The sequence below is a fragment of the Cyanistes caeruleus genome, chromosome 18, assembly GCF_971803275.1.
Source record: "Cyanistes caeruleus chromosome 18, bCyaCae1.hap1.1, whole genome shotgun sequence".
Lineage (NCBI taxonomy): Eukaryota > Metazoa > Chordata > Aves > Passeriformes > Paridae > Cyanistes > Cyanistes caeruleus.
Genome location: NC_141718.1, coordinates 6,718,113 through 6,732,763, shown reverse-complemented (window position 1 = coordinate 6,732,763; position 14,651 = coordinate 6,718,113). Strand labels below are relative to the sequence as shown.

The 14,651-nt window shown below is 44.5% G+C and overlaps 1 protein-coding gene and 1 long non-coding RNA gene across 46 annotated transcripts in view; one reads left to right on the top strand and one right to left on the bottom strand.

The window, feature by feature from the left end:
* The window catches only part of LOC147649901 (uncharacterized), a 43,160-nt gene extending 31,093 nt beyond the window's left edge, over positions 1-12,067 (top strand). For both annotated transcript variants that reach the window (XR_015277788.1, XR_015277787.1), the window contains 2 exons: positions 5,433-5,480; positions 9,417-12,067. This is a non-coding gene — a long non-coding RNA (uncharacterized LOC147649901). The remainder of the gene's footprint in view (positions 1-5,432; positions 5,481-9,416) is intronic.
* The window catches only part of FBRSL1 (fibrosin like 1), a 502,421-nt gene continuing 489,254 nt past the window's right edge, over positions 1,485-14,651 (bottom strand). For 39 of the 44 annotated variants that reach the window (XM_086856113.1, XM_086856114.1, XM_086856132.1 and 36 more), the window contains 6 exons: positions 13,908-13,979; positions 12,522-12,654; positions 9,309-9,386; positions 7,780-7,863; positions 6,547-6,787; positions 1,485-4,522 (listed from right to left, as the gene is read on the bottom strand). In XM_086856113.1, coding sequence (XP_086712239.1) covers positions 3,289-4,522; positions 6,547-6,787; positions 7,780-7,863; positions 9,309-9,386; positions 12,522-12,654; positions 13,908-13,979 — 1,842 coding nt within the window. In that variant the 3' untranslated portion in view covers positions 1,485-3,288. The remainder of the gene's footprint in view (positions 4,523-6,546; positions 6,788-7,779; positions 7,864-9,308; positions 9,387-12,521; positions 12,655-13,907; positions 13,980-14,651) is intronic. The other 5 variants (XM_086856131.1, XM_086856134.1, XM_086856145.1 and 2 more) reach the window with 1 other exon arrangement.

The following is a 14,651-nucleotide window of genomic DNA, read 5'->3' as shown; positions in this document are numbered from 1 at the left end:
TCCTCCCACCCACTGTCATTTGTTTGCTAAATTCCACCCTTTTTTGGTGACTGAGGGAAGTCTTCGGGGAGACAGCCAAAAGTAGAATAAAAATGGTGAAAAAGGCACAAAATGAAAGCTGAACAGTGGTAGAAACACATAAAACCCAGGAAGTCCTTCTGTACCAGTTCTTTTAGCAGAAGGCAGCTCAGCTGGGGTGGCTTAAAGGGATAAGGCTGAATTAATTAGTTTCTCTGTTTAGGTAATAATACCATTAATCATGATGAACCATTTTGTGAGAAGGCTGATAATCGACACTGCGCAATTCTGCAGGAATCCCACTGTAGTGCAGCATTATTGATGGGTCATCCTCCCAAGGTGTGAGAGCAATGCCTCCTAATACAGTAAATGGCAAACCACTGATTTTCTTTTAATATTCAGACCACCACAACATCAGTCATGATGAATTCTTCTGGCACCAGGGTGGCTGCAATAAGCAATCCTTCAAGAATGCCAGGGGAGCATGGCATTGATTTAATGCTCACTTTTTAAGTCATACACAGACCAAATGCTTCCAAAGGGCCTGGCCCATTTTTGCATTTTTTTTCTGACGTCTGCAGTAACAACCTCCTTGCTCACACGTACCTGCATTAGGAACATGCAGCTATGCACTCTAACAGAGATTAGTGGGGCTCATTAATGCAGGTCCATGTCAGAGATGGTGTCAAACAAGATCCCATGTTGGACACTGGCACCAGAAGAATTACAATCCCCCTGAGCCAGCATTATGAATCTTTATGCCGAGTTCAACACGCTTTTCACATCCACCATGTGCTCCATGTTCCTCCAATTTCAGCTGGGAGAGCAGGTGCTGATTTTTAATGCCTATTTTGTTTTAAGCCTCCTTTCATCAGATTAAGGACCCTGCTATTTTATTTCATTTTATTTTTTCACGCTCAGTAATTTAGTCACACGCAAACTTAAACCCAGAAGCTGTAACATGCTGTTAAAGCACCGTCGCCCACCTCTCCTCTCCGTCAGCCGTGGAGCGCGAGGGGTTTGGGGCTCGGCTCCATCCCCCGCAGACGGCTCAGCCCACGGGAAAGGCTGGGGAAGCAAATGGGAAGTGGAGAGCAGCGCTGGAGGCGACAACCTTCCTGTGGTGATGCCGGGTCCCTCCACACGAGCTGCTGCACACAGGCCGTGTTTCCTTTGCTGTCCTTCTTTCCCCTGGCAGGAGATGCTGGACCAACCACCCCGAGGTGCCCCCGTGCCGTGGGGTGGAGATGCTGCAGGGCTGGGGGCACTGCTCCGCCCCCCTCCCCAAACCCCCACCTCCAAAGTGTGTCATGGGCCATGTTCCTTCTGCTGGGAAGGATTCATAGGCAAAAGCAAATCCCTGTCCCAGCACCAGCCCCTTCCGCCAGCTGCCTCCTCCCAGCCGTCAATAAACCATTAGCCTCGAGTCAACAGCGCTGGCTACGACACACAAACACTCAACTGCCTTTTTCATCCAAAATCAATGTTGTATTTATCTTCATTGATCTACAAGGAAACTGAATGTTTAAAATTACAGGGGGTGCAGGGGGGAGGACGGGGAGGGGGGGAAACAAGAGTTACAGAGCCAAGAAAATAGTAGCGGATGGCTGAATTAACTAGAGAGAAAAAGCCCAGGATATATAAAACATGGACACTGAAAAATAAAATAAGGGAAGGGGGGATGGTACAGCAAGTAAAACATGGCAAAATTTACATATGGATGAAAAGTAAAATTGGAAATAAAAAATAAATCATGCCAAAAAGCAGTTCAAGGCAGAACCACACTGAAACAAACATTTGCTTATGGTCTTCATGTACTATAGATAATATATCAGAATTTCTTTTTTTTTTTTTTAATCAACCATTAGACTTTTTTTTTTTGCACTCCTAAAATTCTACTTTGTCTTGTATACAGATTCCAATAAGAACACTGCACAATTAGCACAAGGGGTCCACGGAAAATTGTCCTTGCTTGCCAGCGATCCTGCCCACAACACAAAAAAAGAGAAAAAAAAAGGAAAAAAAAAAATAAGGAAAGGGTCTGCCGCATGGTACTGTGCCAGTTCCATCTGCTTTTGCCAGCTTGAAAAGTAGGAAACCAAAATTCCCTTCCAGGAGCGTGTGTCTTTCTCTTTCCTTGACGAACTGTCCCTTGTGTTTGTACAAAAAAATTCAGTCTCTCTTTTTTTTATTTTTTTTTTTTTTTTGTTAAACACAAGCATCCTTCTTCCTGTTCACATGCCATTGCCATTCTGTCTCCAGAGTTGCGAGTTGGTTGTTTTTGGGTTGGTTTTTTTTTTTTTTTAATAATTTTATTTTTATTTTTTAAAACCTTCCTCCCCCCAACATCCACTAAGACCTGCCTCCGAGTTCTTGCATAGTTGAAGTATATATGCCGTACTGAGCTTTCTGAGTGTGAATTTCTGACTGTGACAAGAGTATGAGTTGTAACCATGTTAACAAATAACCAGAGTGGTTCTAGAAACCATTTTTATAAAGTCTACCTATGTTAAGAATTTAATATTGGTGTACATTTATATTAACAGAATATTTACAGTTTGTTTTCTTTTTTTTTTGTTTAAAACAAGAAGTCAAAAAAAATTCCTCTTAAATTTCTGCATAATATAATAAGGCAAAAAACAAACAGTTTTGTACATTATTATTATTATTAATATTTTAATATATATCTGTAACTTCGGTTCCAAAGTACCAAGGTAAGTGATCAATTGGCCTCAGAAGGGAACCTCACAGTGGACTGTAAAACTACAGTATTTCCATAAATAATACTTTTAAGAAACCCTGGGTATTTTTTTCTTAAGGATCTGAGGCCTTCAAAATGCAAATTTAACTAAAAACAAAAGCAAAATTTCTTCTTTTTTTAAGTGAATAAAGAGCACAAAATTAAAAAAAATACAAATCCATTAAAAATGTTTCTCACATTTGGGAAAAAATGTACAAACTTGATATTCTTAACTCATTTTTTTTAGCACAGAAACAAAAAACAAAACCAAAAATCAATACCTATATATTAAATTCCCATTCTCAGCAACCTTCTTGTTGGAAAGTCCCCAACCCCGTTATTTATGGAAATGTGCTTAACTTCTACAAATTTTACATTAAAAAAAAGTTTACAGCAGTGCATTTTGTAAAAGGTTTGTTGTTTTCTTTTTTTGTTGTTTTTTTTTTCCTGTTTGTGGTTTTTTTGTTGTTTGTTTGTTTGTTTGCTTGCTTGTTTTATGTACAAGTGAGTTTAAAATTCAATCTTGGGGACTATCGTGCCTCTACTTCTTTGGGGTTCCTAGAGGGGGAATAGTCCCTGGACTCAGAGTTTGTGAGTGGAGTAGTCCTGCGAGGGGAGGCAGGTCTGGTGCTGCTGGCTGGTACGAGAGGCGGCGGCGCGCTCAGCGCTGCGGTCGGCGGGTTCCTGTTCAAAATCCCGTTGTGCATGGCAGTGGATGGACTCAGTCTGGGGTAATGCATCCCGCTCAAATGAGGCATGAAGGATGGCACGTGTGCCAGGTGGCTTTCGATGGGGGATGAGTGCAAGTGGTGCATTCTGGCACGCTCAAGTTCTTCCCGTAAGTGCAAGCGCTCGCGCTCCTCCACTTGCCGCAACCGCTCCTGCTCTCGGCGGGCTTCCAGAAGGTTCTCGTGGTTGTAGTCGTGTGGTTCCCTGTCTCTGTAGGAACGCTCATGGTCATAAAAGCCAGAGGTGGTAGGAAACCTATGGATAGGATCTGTCCGGAGCTGGAAGTCCATTCGACGGTGCAGGTCTAAGCTCCGGTAGGCATCTCGCAACGGATCCCTCATCGGGTCCCAGGAAAATCCGGGATGCGGCAGCCTCTCTCTTCCTGACAAAGGGTTCATGCCTATGAGCGGGGTCATCATCCTGCTGCGGTCCAGGACATTCATGTTGTTCATCTGGTGCACGCTGCCCATGGAGATCGGCATGGAGGCAGCCATCGAGTGAGGCAATGATAATCCATGGAGAGTGGGCGGTGGGGGATGCTCCACTGACCGGGAGTGCTGGGAAGGCTCAGACCCAACCACTAGCACATCACTGTCTTCCTTCCTCTCCTCCTTGACTTTGATGTCATTCTTAATCTTCTGGAGGTCGCTGGGAAGCTCTGTCTTTCTCTCCATGTCCTTGCTCATTAGATTGGTAAGCTTCAGGCTCTCACTTAGTGCAGGTTTGCTGTATGGGGATACAGACTGGATTACTGGCTTGGTGTTGTCCTCAGAGGGTCTCTTATCATGGCTTGGAGTTTCCTTCACTGGGGAACGGCTCTCTTTGATCTTGTGTTCAGCTATGGGCGGCTCTCTCAGCCGGTCAGGGTGCTCTCGCTCGGGCTCCTTGGACCTCTCCCTGTCCCCGAGGCTGACCTGCCTGATGGGATCGCTGGAGCTCTGGCTGTTGCTGCGGATGAGATTGCTTATCTGGTGCGTCACTGGGGCTGATGCCGGCGAGGATCTGTTCGAATGTCTGTTTTTATCCATGAGGTCTCTGTAAAAACACAGAAGGTACATCCTTGGTTATGTGTGAACAAACACACCTCTGATGTTGGGCATGCACAGTGCTGTGCCCAGTTGTACACTTTGAATTTGCTCAGGAAAGGATTTGGAAAGCTCTACAAACATCAGCTACAGCTGTAGCTAAGTGGTATGCACTAGCTGCCTTTAAATACTTCAAAGACAAAAATAAGTTAAATGTTCACAAATGTCAGACTAAATTAGGGATGTGGCTGGAAGAATACTATATTCACCCTAAGACCATTTCACTGAGAAATGTAGGGAAAGAAGAATTCTAGACAGCTTCTATTTCTTTAAAAAAAGCTTATTGTTTGTTCATGTGGACATCTTGCTGCCAGACAATGACCTTCTAAGCTTTCAAACTTGGGTTCTTCTCCTAAAACACAGATCCAGGCACACAAAACAGAAGCCTATAGAAATGTATGCAGGTCTTTCCCAGGTCAGCCTCATTGACTGGAAGCAGCCATAATGTGAAGCTGATTTTCCTATGGAACTGCAAGACTTCTTGTTGTTGGCAGTTCTTGCAGTGAGCCAGGTGCTTCAGGAGAAACATCCTTGAATCGGCCACTAAACTGAGCAACTGAGCTGTGTTTCAAGAGGACCTGCTGTGATAAACAAGGGGTCTGATGACAACATCCATGGTTTAGAAAGAGAGGCACAAAGGTTTACATTTCCAATTGCACCTCTGCCTCTGAGCAAGCCAATTAGTCACAGTTAATCCCACCTTTTTAGCAGGGGAATAAATAATGCTCACCTTCTAAAAGCACTTTGCTCTGAATGAGAGACACTTTAAATGCAAAATATGATTGTGTGATTGAGAGAACTGCATTATGCAGCTGAGAGGCTCACTGATGCCTAAGTTTTATGTTGTGTTTGTTTTTCAGAGCTGTAAGACCTGAGTGCTGAAAGCTGGAGGTGTTTTGGGGAGCTGTGTAAGTATTTATCCCTTATGATTACATTTGCTAACCCAGCTTTCTTCCTCTGTGGTAGTGCTGATTGCTGGTCAAGGATGTGGTTTATTAAAACCATGGCCAAACAGGGATGCTGGGGACAGCTTAAGCTAAATTAATAGAAGTGTAATAGAGCTGTTAACCCCTGTGTGAACACTCTTGAGAGTAAAGTAACCTTGGTCTGCAAATGAATTCCACTAGAGCCAAGAAGGGATACGTTCCCTACCTGAATGAAATCTCTGCAAGGAGACATAATTGTCAGACAATTTAACATGTGAAGCAAGAAGATTTTCAGCCTATTGCTTCCATATAATCTTGTTCACAGCTACTGCCTGAAGATCTCATAAAAAGCACTCCAGCAAGCTATGAAGCCCTTTGACTAGTCAAGCACACACATCTAAGACTTTCAGGCTGTTATTGCCTACAAAGAAGTAGCCTGTTGGAGACAACTGGGCTCTGAAATACAAAGGGCTTCATAGCTTCAAAATCATATAACTGGGAGCTAATGAAGTAACTACAGCCCAGGTGACACAGGCCTGTCATCATTAATAAGGGTTTGCCCACAATGCAATTTTTTAAAATCAGTTTTGCTAATGGATTCATGCACACTGCTCCAGATACAGGCATTTGCATTTTTATCTCGTTAATGTCCAGCTAATATTTGAATTCATCAGCATATCTGTACATTAATGAGAACTGTGACTGTCTCCAAAGGACCCATCACAATTTCAGAATACACTGCAATCCTAAAGCAAATGCATTGAAAACAACCAAGCTTTCAGTACACTGAAAACACAGCAACACACTCAATTCCTCAGCCTGGAGTATTTTGTTAACTGACTAGCAGGGATTGGGTTACCATATTTACACAGAAGACAAATCCTAAAAGGCAAAGAGGAATTTTTTTTTGGTGTTTCTAGTACTCATGCTTGTCTGAGGAAAAGGCCTTTCAGCTGCATTAAGGATCAGCAACATTTTAGGGAAAACAGAAAAAATATAGAGGAAAACTAGTCACAGGAGGAAGTGGTCAGAAACCCACAGTGCTCACCTGTCTTTGTCTCTGTCATCTTTGCTCAGAGAAAGATCCCTCTTCTCGGGCTCCCGCTCCCGCTCTCTGTCCCTGTCATGGTTTGTCACCGAGGAGCTTCGCTCCGAATCCGTGGGCTTGGGCCACTGTGGAGGTGTTGGGAAGGACGGCGGGGTCCGGTGGAGTCTATTCCATGGCTCATGGGGGTTATTGAAATTCTGCAGGTTTGGGCCATCTTTGTGGGTAAAAATGTTGTTGTGAGCTAGAATAATGGCAGGGGGAGGAAGAGTTACAAATAATTCAAAGCAAATTATACAGACATTTTTCACAATATTAGTCACAACCAGAATTGTCATTTTAAGGCTTTTTAATGGTGAGGGGGAGCTATTAGTGAGTGGACACAGATAATTCCAACACTGGGTGTAAGATCCATCAGCTCTTTTAAGGCTGTTGTTGGAGGAAGCTTTATACATTTCAATAACTCAGAGACTACTGAAAATGCCCAGCTTCTCTTCTCCCCCCACCCCAGGCAAGGGCTCCAGCACAAAAGCAGTATTTTTCCTCAGCTCCTTTCTCTGGTAGTTACAAGCAATCAGCTGCCTGCAGCTGAGGCTTCAGGGACTTTTATTGTTGAAGAACACAGACTATTTGGTGGTATGTATGTGTGTGTATAAACACAGAGCTTGGCTACAGACTTTTCAGAACAGTCACTCGATTTTCCTCCATCCATCTTCAGCTGATTCCTGTTGCACCATGAGATGCACAAGCATGCTCTCTTACGTGCTCTCTTATGTGTGGCTCTCAAGCATGTTTCACCTACAGGTAACATGTTTTTGGAGTAGAATTATTTTATACAGGTAATTTGAACTTCAGCCAACAGTTACAGAGGATGTCTACACGAATTAGAGGAAGTATCAATAGCTGCTCCACTGTGCATCTTCGCTGGTGAAGGGTGTTACTTTAGGTGCCCACAGGGTCCCAGAGCTCGGTGGGGTTTTGCAGCTCCAGTCTCTCTGAGCACACAAGGTACCAACCCTCAGCAGTGAGGAGGCACAGAGCACAGCTACTGATCTCTGTGACATGCAGAAAAGCTCCCACCGCAGAGACCTGGAAATCTTAGGTGCAGTGTTTTCAGATAGGAGAATGGAGGTTAGGAATTAAACTTCTTTAAAAACTACCACCAGCTGCTGTAAATATTAGCATGTGGCTTTTCTGGAAGGGATGTTTGTCTGCAGTAACCCAGCCAGTACTTACTCAGAGCATGACTGCCTAATCCTCCAAAGGCATTGCTGCCTAAGTTCCCAAGGCCGCTGAAGGTGCTTGACCTGCTAAATGGATCTGGAAAGGCAAACAGGGATTTAGCAGGCATTTAGCCAAGAATGTTGGAGAATGAAACGCACCCCTCCCCTTCTTAACGGTTTGAATCCAAGTAGGATTAGGCCAGACTTTAAGCTGATCCTTCTCATTGCAAGGTTCTTTGCACAGAAAATTCCCATCATGTTAAAATGGAGAAGGGATTCAGTGCTCACTCTGCAAACAGGTGCTGTAATAAACTTTTGTATGCGAGTCAGAAGTGAGTTAGAAATTAAAGTCTAATAGCTGAAATAAGGGTGTCTGCTGAGCTCTAACTCTCTTTCCTTATCAGTACTAATAGTAGAAACATTGCAATTGCCTTGAAAGAAGAATCTCAGCAGGCCCCCTTGGTCAGCACTGAGGAGATGACTGTCTTGTGTCTGCACTTTTTTCCTGGTAAAGGCACCATTCACCAGAAAAGGTTCCTCTCTGAGAGCACATAGCCCATATCTCAGGATTCCACACTCCAAAGACAGCTAAAGGTCAAATCCTGCCAGTGTACCTGTTTTCTTTCCTGCTGGTCATCTCTAAACAACTCCTGCTGCCCATTGGCTTTTTGACTGTCCCCTTCAAGCCCTTAACTTGCCGTGTTACAGGAGGTAATGCTGCTCTCCACTTCCTCACAGACATCACATTTAAAATATCAAGGCAAATGGCACAAATAGCTTGTATCTTTAAGCAAACAGCTATTTGCTTATTTACTTATTTTAAAACAGATGTTCTTGCCCTTCCTCTTTGATCTTAAGTGGCTGAGTGACTCCGTAGAGATAGTTAATTTTGACAGAATGTTCAGGAATTGATGTAAATCTGGGTATTTGCAAGAGGAAAAAAGCCTACTAGGTCATGTGGCATGCCACATTTACTGATTGGATGAATGTTACTAAAACATTAATCAACAGAGCTTGAACTTTAATTGGCAATGAGCTGCTTGTGAGCTTCTAAAATGAGGAAATTTGACAAAATCAGGATCTACTTACTGCCAATTAGGAAACTGAAAGGCTGGCAAAATGTGCAGAACATCTCCTTGCCAGGAACTGTTCCTGAACTCTTTTAAAGAACCTAGTCAAGACCTTTCACAGGTGGAAATTGGTACAGGAGGAGCCCATTTTAAGCTGAGGCTTGTCTGAGGTATGTTTGCATAAATTTCCCCCATCTCTTCAGGCACATTTAGGAGCACAGGACTCTACAGGTCACATTTTGGCTCTGGTGCAGTGTCCCAGCAGTGACAGATGTGACAGCTCTGCACTGCCCTCTCCTTTGGGGGACAGTGAGGGGATGCGCTAGGAGCTGGCAGGGCTGAGAAGCCAGCCAGCTTCCGGATCCTGAGGCAGCTTAAGCCTTTCCCTCCCCTAGTGCTACAGTGCAGGACCACACTGAGAGCCAGGAAGGGGGAGAGGTACAGAGGTGAAGGCAGGGTTACTTACACTTACCTGCCAAGTGGTTTGTAGGCAGGAAACTGCTGTGGTGAGGTGAGGGACCAAAAGGGGTGGTGGCTGGATGTGTCGCACCTGTGAGAACAAGGTTCCTTTTTATTTCAGGGGCAAGTGACTCCTTGTATACACAGAGCTCTTGGCCACCACATTCAAGAACTGGATGCAAAGGCCCCATTTAAACAAGTATGGGGAAGACCCCAAACCTCAGCTGAGCGAGCAACAGGCTGGATTTCCCTGAGAGCCCTACCAAGGAGTCTAACAGGACACTAGGAGGCAGGAGGAGACCTTGCACTGAGAGCTGCTGCTCACCTGGAGTAACGAGGAAGCCAAGCTCTTTGTCTGACATTTTCAGTCATTACTCCATGTTTACATTAAAAAGGGTCAGCCCAGGTTATGGGCCCAGACAGAAGGTGCTCGGAAGTGCCTGATTAAGAGTCTATATGAAACACCAGTTAATGACAGGCACGCAGGGAACATCAATCTTGCTTCTCCCATGAGAGCTCCAGCTACGCTCTCACATCTGTCTCTGCATCCACAGGCTCCCCCCCGGTATTTTTTCCCTTTCCTAGACACTGCTCATTGCCATGGTGCCATGCTTCCTCGTGGGAAAGAACACCACTGCTGAGCATGCTGGGTTACATGAGGCTGAGGAGATGGGAAGTAAGGGGGTGAAACAAGCAGGTCTGCCCTGTATTTCAAGGTGGACCAGGCTCATGCAGAAAACTCTGCTCTCCTTTCAGAGCAAAAAATGAGAGATTTTCTTCCTTTGCAGGCAGGTTCCTTTGAATCTGAATGGGCTTGTGTGAAAAGCACTGGTGTCACCTGTCACTGGGGTGCTTGGTCAGCCCCTGACCTGGAGACAGAGCCCAAGCCCTGATGGTTGCTGTGAAACACACTCGTGTCCAGAACATGAGCAAACTGTCAAACCTGAGGGAGAGACAGAGCTCTGTGTCCCCCACCAGCTTTGCCACCTCAAACCTAAGCAGCCAGAAAATGAGCTGAAGAAACTTAAGAGAGACCATGGCAACGAGACCTATCTAGTACCTCTCTATAAACATTCTGACTGCTCCAATGCTTCAAGATGGATGGAGACTGTCATCTTTCTAATCCTTTAAGATTTCAGAAGGTGTATAATGGATGGGAGATTTCTTCAAAGGAGACGGCTTACAAACTCCACTACATGGGCTGATAATAAAAAATCCTCCGGAGAAAGCCAGGAGCAGCATTGCAGGCTGTCAGGCAGTTATTAAATGGAGCGTCTGCCAGGCAGCCCAGCATCCGTCCTGGAGACAGGTGGCCCTAAGATAACTTATGTCTCCCCCAGTAACCAGGCAATGCAGCAGAACCAATGATTCACATCAACTGCACACGTGCTCAGTAAGGTGAAAAGAATGCCTCAGATATTCCAGAGTAAAAGATTTATTCCTCCACGTATTCCAGCCGCAGTGTTTGCTCACGTTGACAGCACTCTTTACCTGGATTTACTGTGTGATGGCTCTTGTGATTAATATACTCACAGGCAAGTTGTTGTAAGGTTGTTTCTCTCTACTGAGAGTTTTCTATTAATTTGCCTTCTTTAATGTTTCTATTTCATACTGTTTTCCCCTCTTGCTTTTATGAATGAAAAGCAAGCCATGCTCGCATCTTTTAAGGGAAAAAACTCCAGATACCAACTGGACTGGTGCTTTTCTGTCTGTTAGGGTAACTCTGTCCAGAACAGCCTTCAGTAGCAAAACCATACATGAAACAAGATTCTTGTAAAGACAACACAGAACAGACTGAGGACAGTGACAAGGAAACATCTGCCACAGGAAAACAGCCAGAGGTTTGTAAATAAGCTGTGCTTATGCATCCAAGTAGATGCATTAAGTATCTTGGTCTTGTATGATCAAAACACCTTTATAGAGACCAAAATAGAGGGTAGCACCCTACAGCATAGAGCTGGTACCAGCACTGATTATGTGTGGTAGAAATGTGCATTTGATGCTCAAGAATTTCCATTCACAGATAGAGCAGAAAGACAGACTGAAGCACTCGTGGAGTTACTGAAGGCTATTTGGCATCTGCATTTGAAACTCAATTCTCACAGAAATTTCAGCTTGATTGTCATCTCTTGCTGTTCTGTCATTTTTGGGACAGAGTTCAGAACAGTTCTAACATCCATCATTTCAACAGGGTTGAACCAAGGCTGAATATGACCGTGTCTGCACTGAGTTAGGGTGATTGTGCAATATCAATTTTTATATTGCATCATGAAACCAGAGTAACATTAGGGAAGAAAATTACACTATTTGCCAATTAATTACATACAAGAGCTATGTTACATCTCATCAATTGATGCAGCTCATCCAGAATGCAGACTTTGGCATCTCAAACACAGGGAGAAAGTGTGAAGAAGTTGAGAGGCAAGTTAAGCTTGAGAATAGGAACAACATCTGGCATTTGGTAGACAGATGTCCACGTGAATCCACACTGGCCTCCTAGACCAGAATGTGAGAGCTGCAGTCTCCCATGCTCAGAGCCATTGAGAACAACACAGTGAAGGTTACTGTCCTTTGGTAATTGCATAATTGTAATTCTTTCCAACATTTTGGAAAACAATTGATCAGTGTAAACTGTATTTAATTCTTTGGGGCTTTCTGTAAATTCAATGTATGATTTTAAGGCCCAGACTCTGCTGAACTTTGTAACACATAGGGGAATTTTCTATTTAAAAAACCAACACTTAACAAATACACCTTCTGTGATATTTTCAATGCTGTTACTGAAGTTTTCCTTTTACAAAAAACCCCTTGTTTTCAGAAAACAAACAGAAACTTGGTGAGTGGAGGAGCTGAGAAGAATAACATGGCAAATATAAAGGCAAGAAAGAGACTGGAGCCACTTCCAATCCTGTGCAATGGAAACATTTTCAAGTGTTTTGTCAAAACTGCTTTTATAAAAATCACTCTATAGCCTATTAATCAGGCATGGAAGAACCAGCTGCACAGACAGGACTGTGAGCCAACTGCTGCAGCTCAGTGATGTGCAGAGGATCCTGCACTGGAGGCGGTAGCAGAGCCCTGGTCACAGCAGTGTCTCTGCACCCCTTGAACCAACCTCACCTCTATTTTTGAGGCATATGTAGCTGTAAAGACATGCATGACATACACTGACTGTTTCTTGGTTTTGTTTTGTTTTTTAAATCAACAAGGAATGATCTTCCCTTACCTGTGGTAGAAAACAGAGGCCTGGCAAGATCTTGTGGATAATGGAAGCCTGGAAACACTCCAGGGGCGGGAGGTCTGCTGAACAGGTCAAGTTTACCACCTATCTCTAGCTTGTGGGGATCCAGCTGCATTTGCTGTCAAATGATAGAAAACCAATCTCATTATACACTTCCTTTTTATGGGAGAACAAGAGAGGGAGTGAAGGCTCATTCCTCCTCAGCCCTGCCAGGGAGTGTTAGCGAGAGTGACAGCAGCATCCCCGGTCATGCAGCGCAGTCGAGGTCGTGCTCTGTCAGGCTCTGCGGGGCCATCCCACCCCTGCAGCCTCTCAGCTGCCTGCCCCATGCCAGGGCAAGGTCTGCAGGCAGCACTCAGCCCCTCAGCTCATGCTGGAACAGGAGCATGCTGCATGGAGTTCACAGCACCCCAGGAGCAGTCAGTGCTCTCAGCCTGACAAGAAGCACTCTGCAGGCACAAAGCTGCCGACAGAAGCCTCAAGGGCTGGGTGATGGGCTCCTCTGTTCTGCCTCTCCAGTTTGAGAGAGACGTGCCCATACTATGCCCTTCCTGCAGCCAGGACAGCTCAGTGTGCAGGCAAGGGGCAAAGGATGAAGGGAGCTATGAGGCTCCTCCAGAGGCTGTTTTTATCCTTGACCCGTAGAAGTGAGCATGGCCAGAACTGCAGCTTAGCCATAGAAACCTATCAATAGCTTAAAGATTATGTATTAGCTTATAAAAATATATGGACATACACCCTTTACAGAGGCACCTACTTAAGCAGAGAATAGCCTTCATTGATGGGACAAAAAAACTACTCCAGGAGCTATGAAAAAATAAAATCTACACAAGTCCCTTTATCAGCTATTCTACCTGCCCTAAGGAGCCCCCAAGCCTGCAAGAGCACCCCAGGGTAACTCCATCCTGTTACCTCTTGAGTGTTAAACCCCATCCCTCTGCCCACCATCACAGCAGCACAGGAAGCCCCACAGCCCCTAACACTGATGTCATCCATCAGCTCTCCTGCTCTCTGCTCTGTAATGTTCTTCACTGCATCGGCCATCTCATTACCTCCTCCACAGGCGGTACTAATGCAGAAGGGAAGTGACATTAAACATGCATACTTTGTAAAAAAGAGATTGACCTGGGGAAATTACTCTGCCCCTCACTTTCTTCCCCTCTTTCTGGCTCTACACCCTTCCACCCAGCTTCTCTGCCCTCAGATAAACTTTACAGTTGCTACAATAAATGTTAAAGGAGTGTAAGTATTAGTTAATCAATACAGGCAAGCTTGAGAACCACCACAGTAACTGCTTCCTGCCCATTACTCACTCAAATACAATCTGTAAGCTGAAAGACTTGGCTTTGTTCCAGAAACCATCTGAATTACCTTTATCTTTTGCTGGTGATGGTAGATCTGCCAGGCGATCTGTACATGAACCGCACACCACTTCCCGGGTTTCTGCAGTGGAAAGCACAAGAATTTAGATTAATTTATACGTTAGCAATCTACATCAGATAGAACATTTCATTTCCCTTACTGTCAACCAGGCAGCTAAGCAATAAGAAAGGCTGATTACTAAAATGGCACAATGGGTGATCAACATTTTCTGTACTGCAGCAGATGATGTTTAAATTAAGAAGGAAACAGGAAGAATGTGGGATATCTTCCCCATCTCATGGGCATCTGAGATCCTGCCTTGTTCTTTCCTACTTGCACTCCCCCTTTTCCAGACTGAAATGAATGGCAGCAAAGAACAGTATGCCATGCTTAAGAGAAAGCAACTAATGGCTGAGAGTTCTGTTTCTGAAAAGAGCCCTGTTCATTCACCCCTGCTGCACTGCAGGTTAAGTCATGCGTGGTTATTTTGGCTACTGCCTTTTGGGGAGGGAAAGGGTAGGGACAAACAATCTCCAGGATGAGCAGTGCCACAGCTGAACAAGTCCCTGTTTTCAGCTGAGCTGTGGCACTCACTGTTCCACTGTTTATGTGGAACATCAGCACATTGACCTAAGCCACCATGAATCTGTGCTCACTGGTGACTGTCTGCCCATGCTCGCAGTCACTTATTTCTGTGACCCTCATTTCATACCCTGAACTATTAATGCACATAAATGGATGCAAAATAAGGCT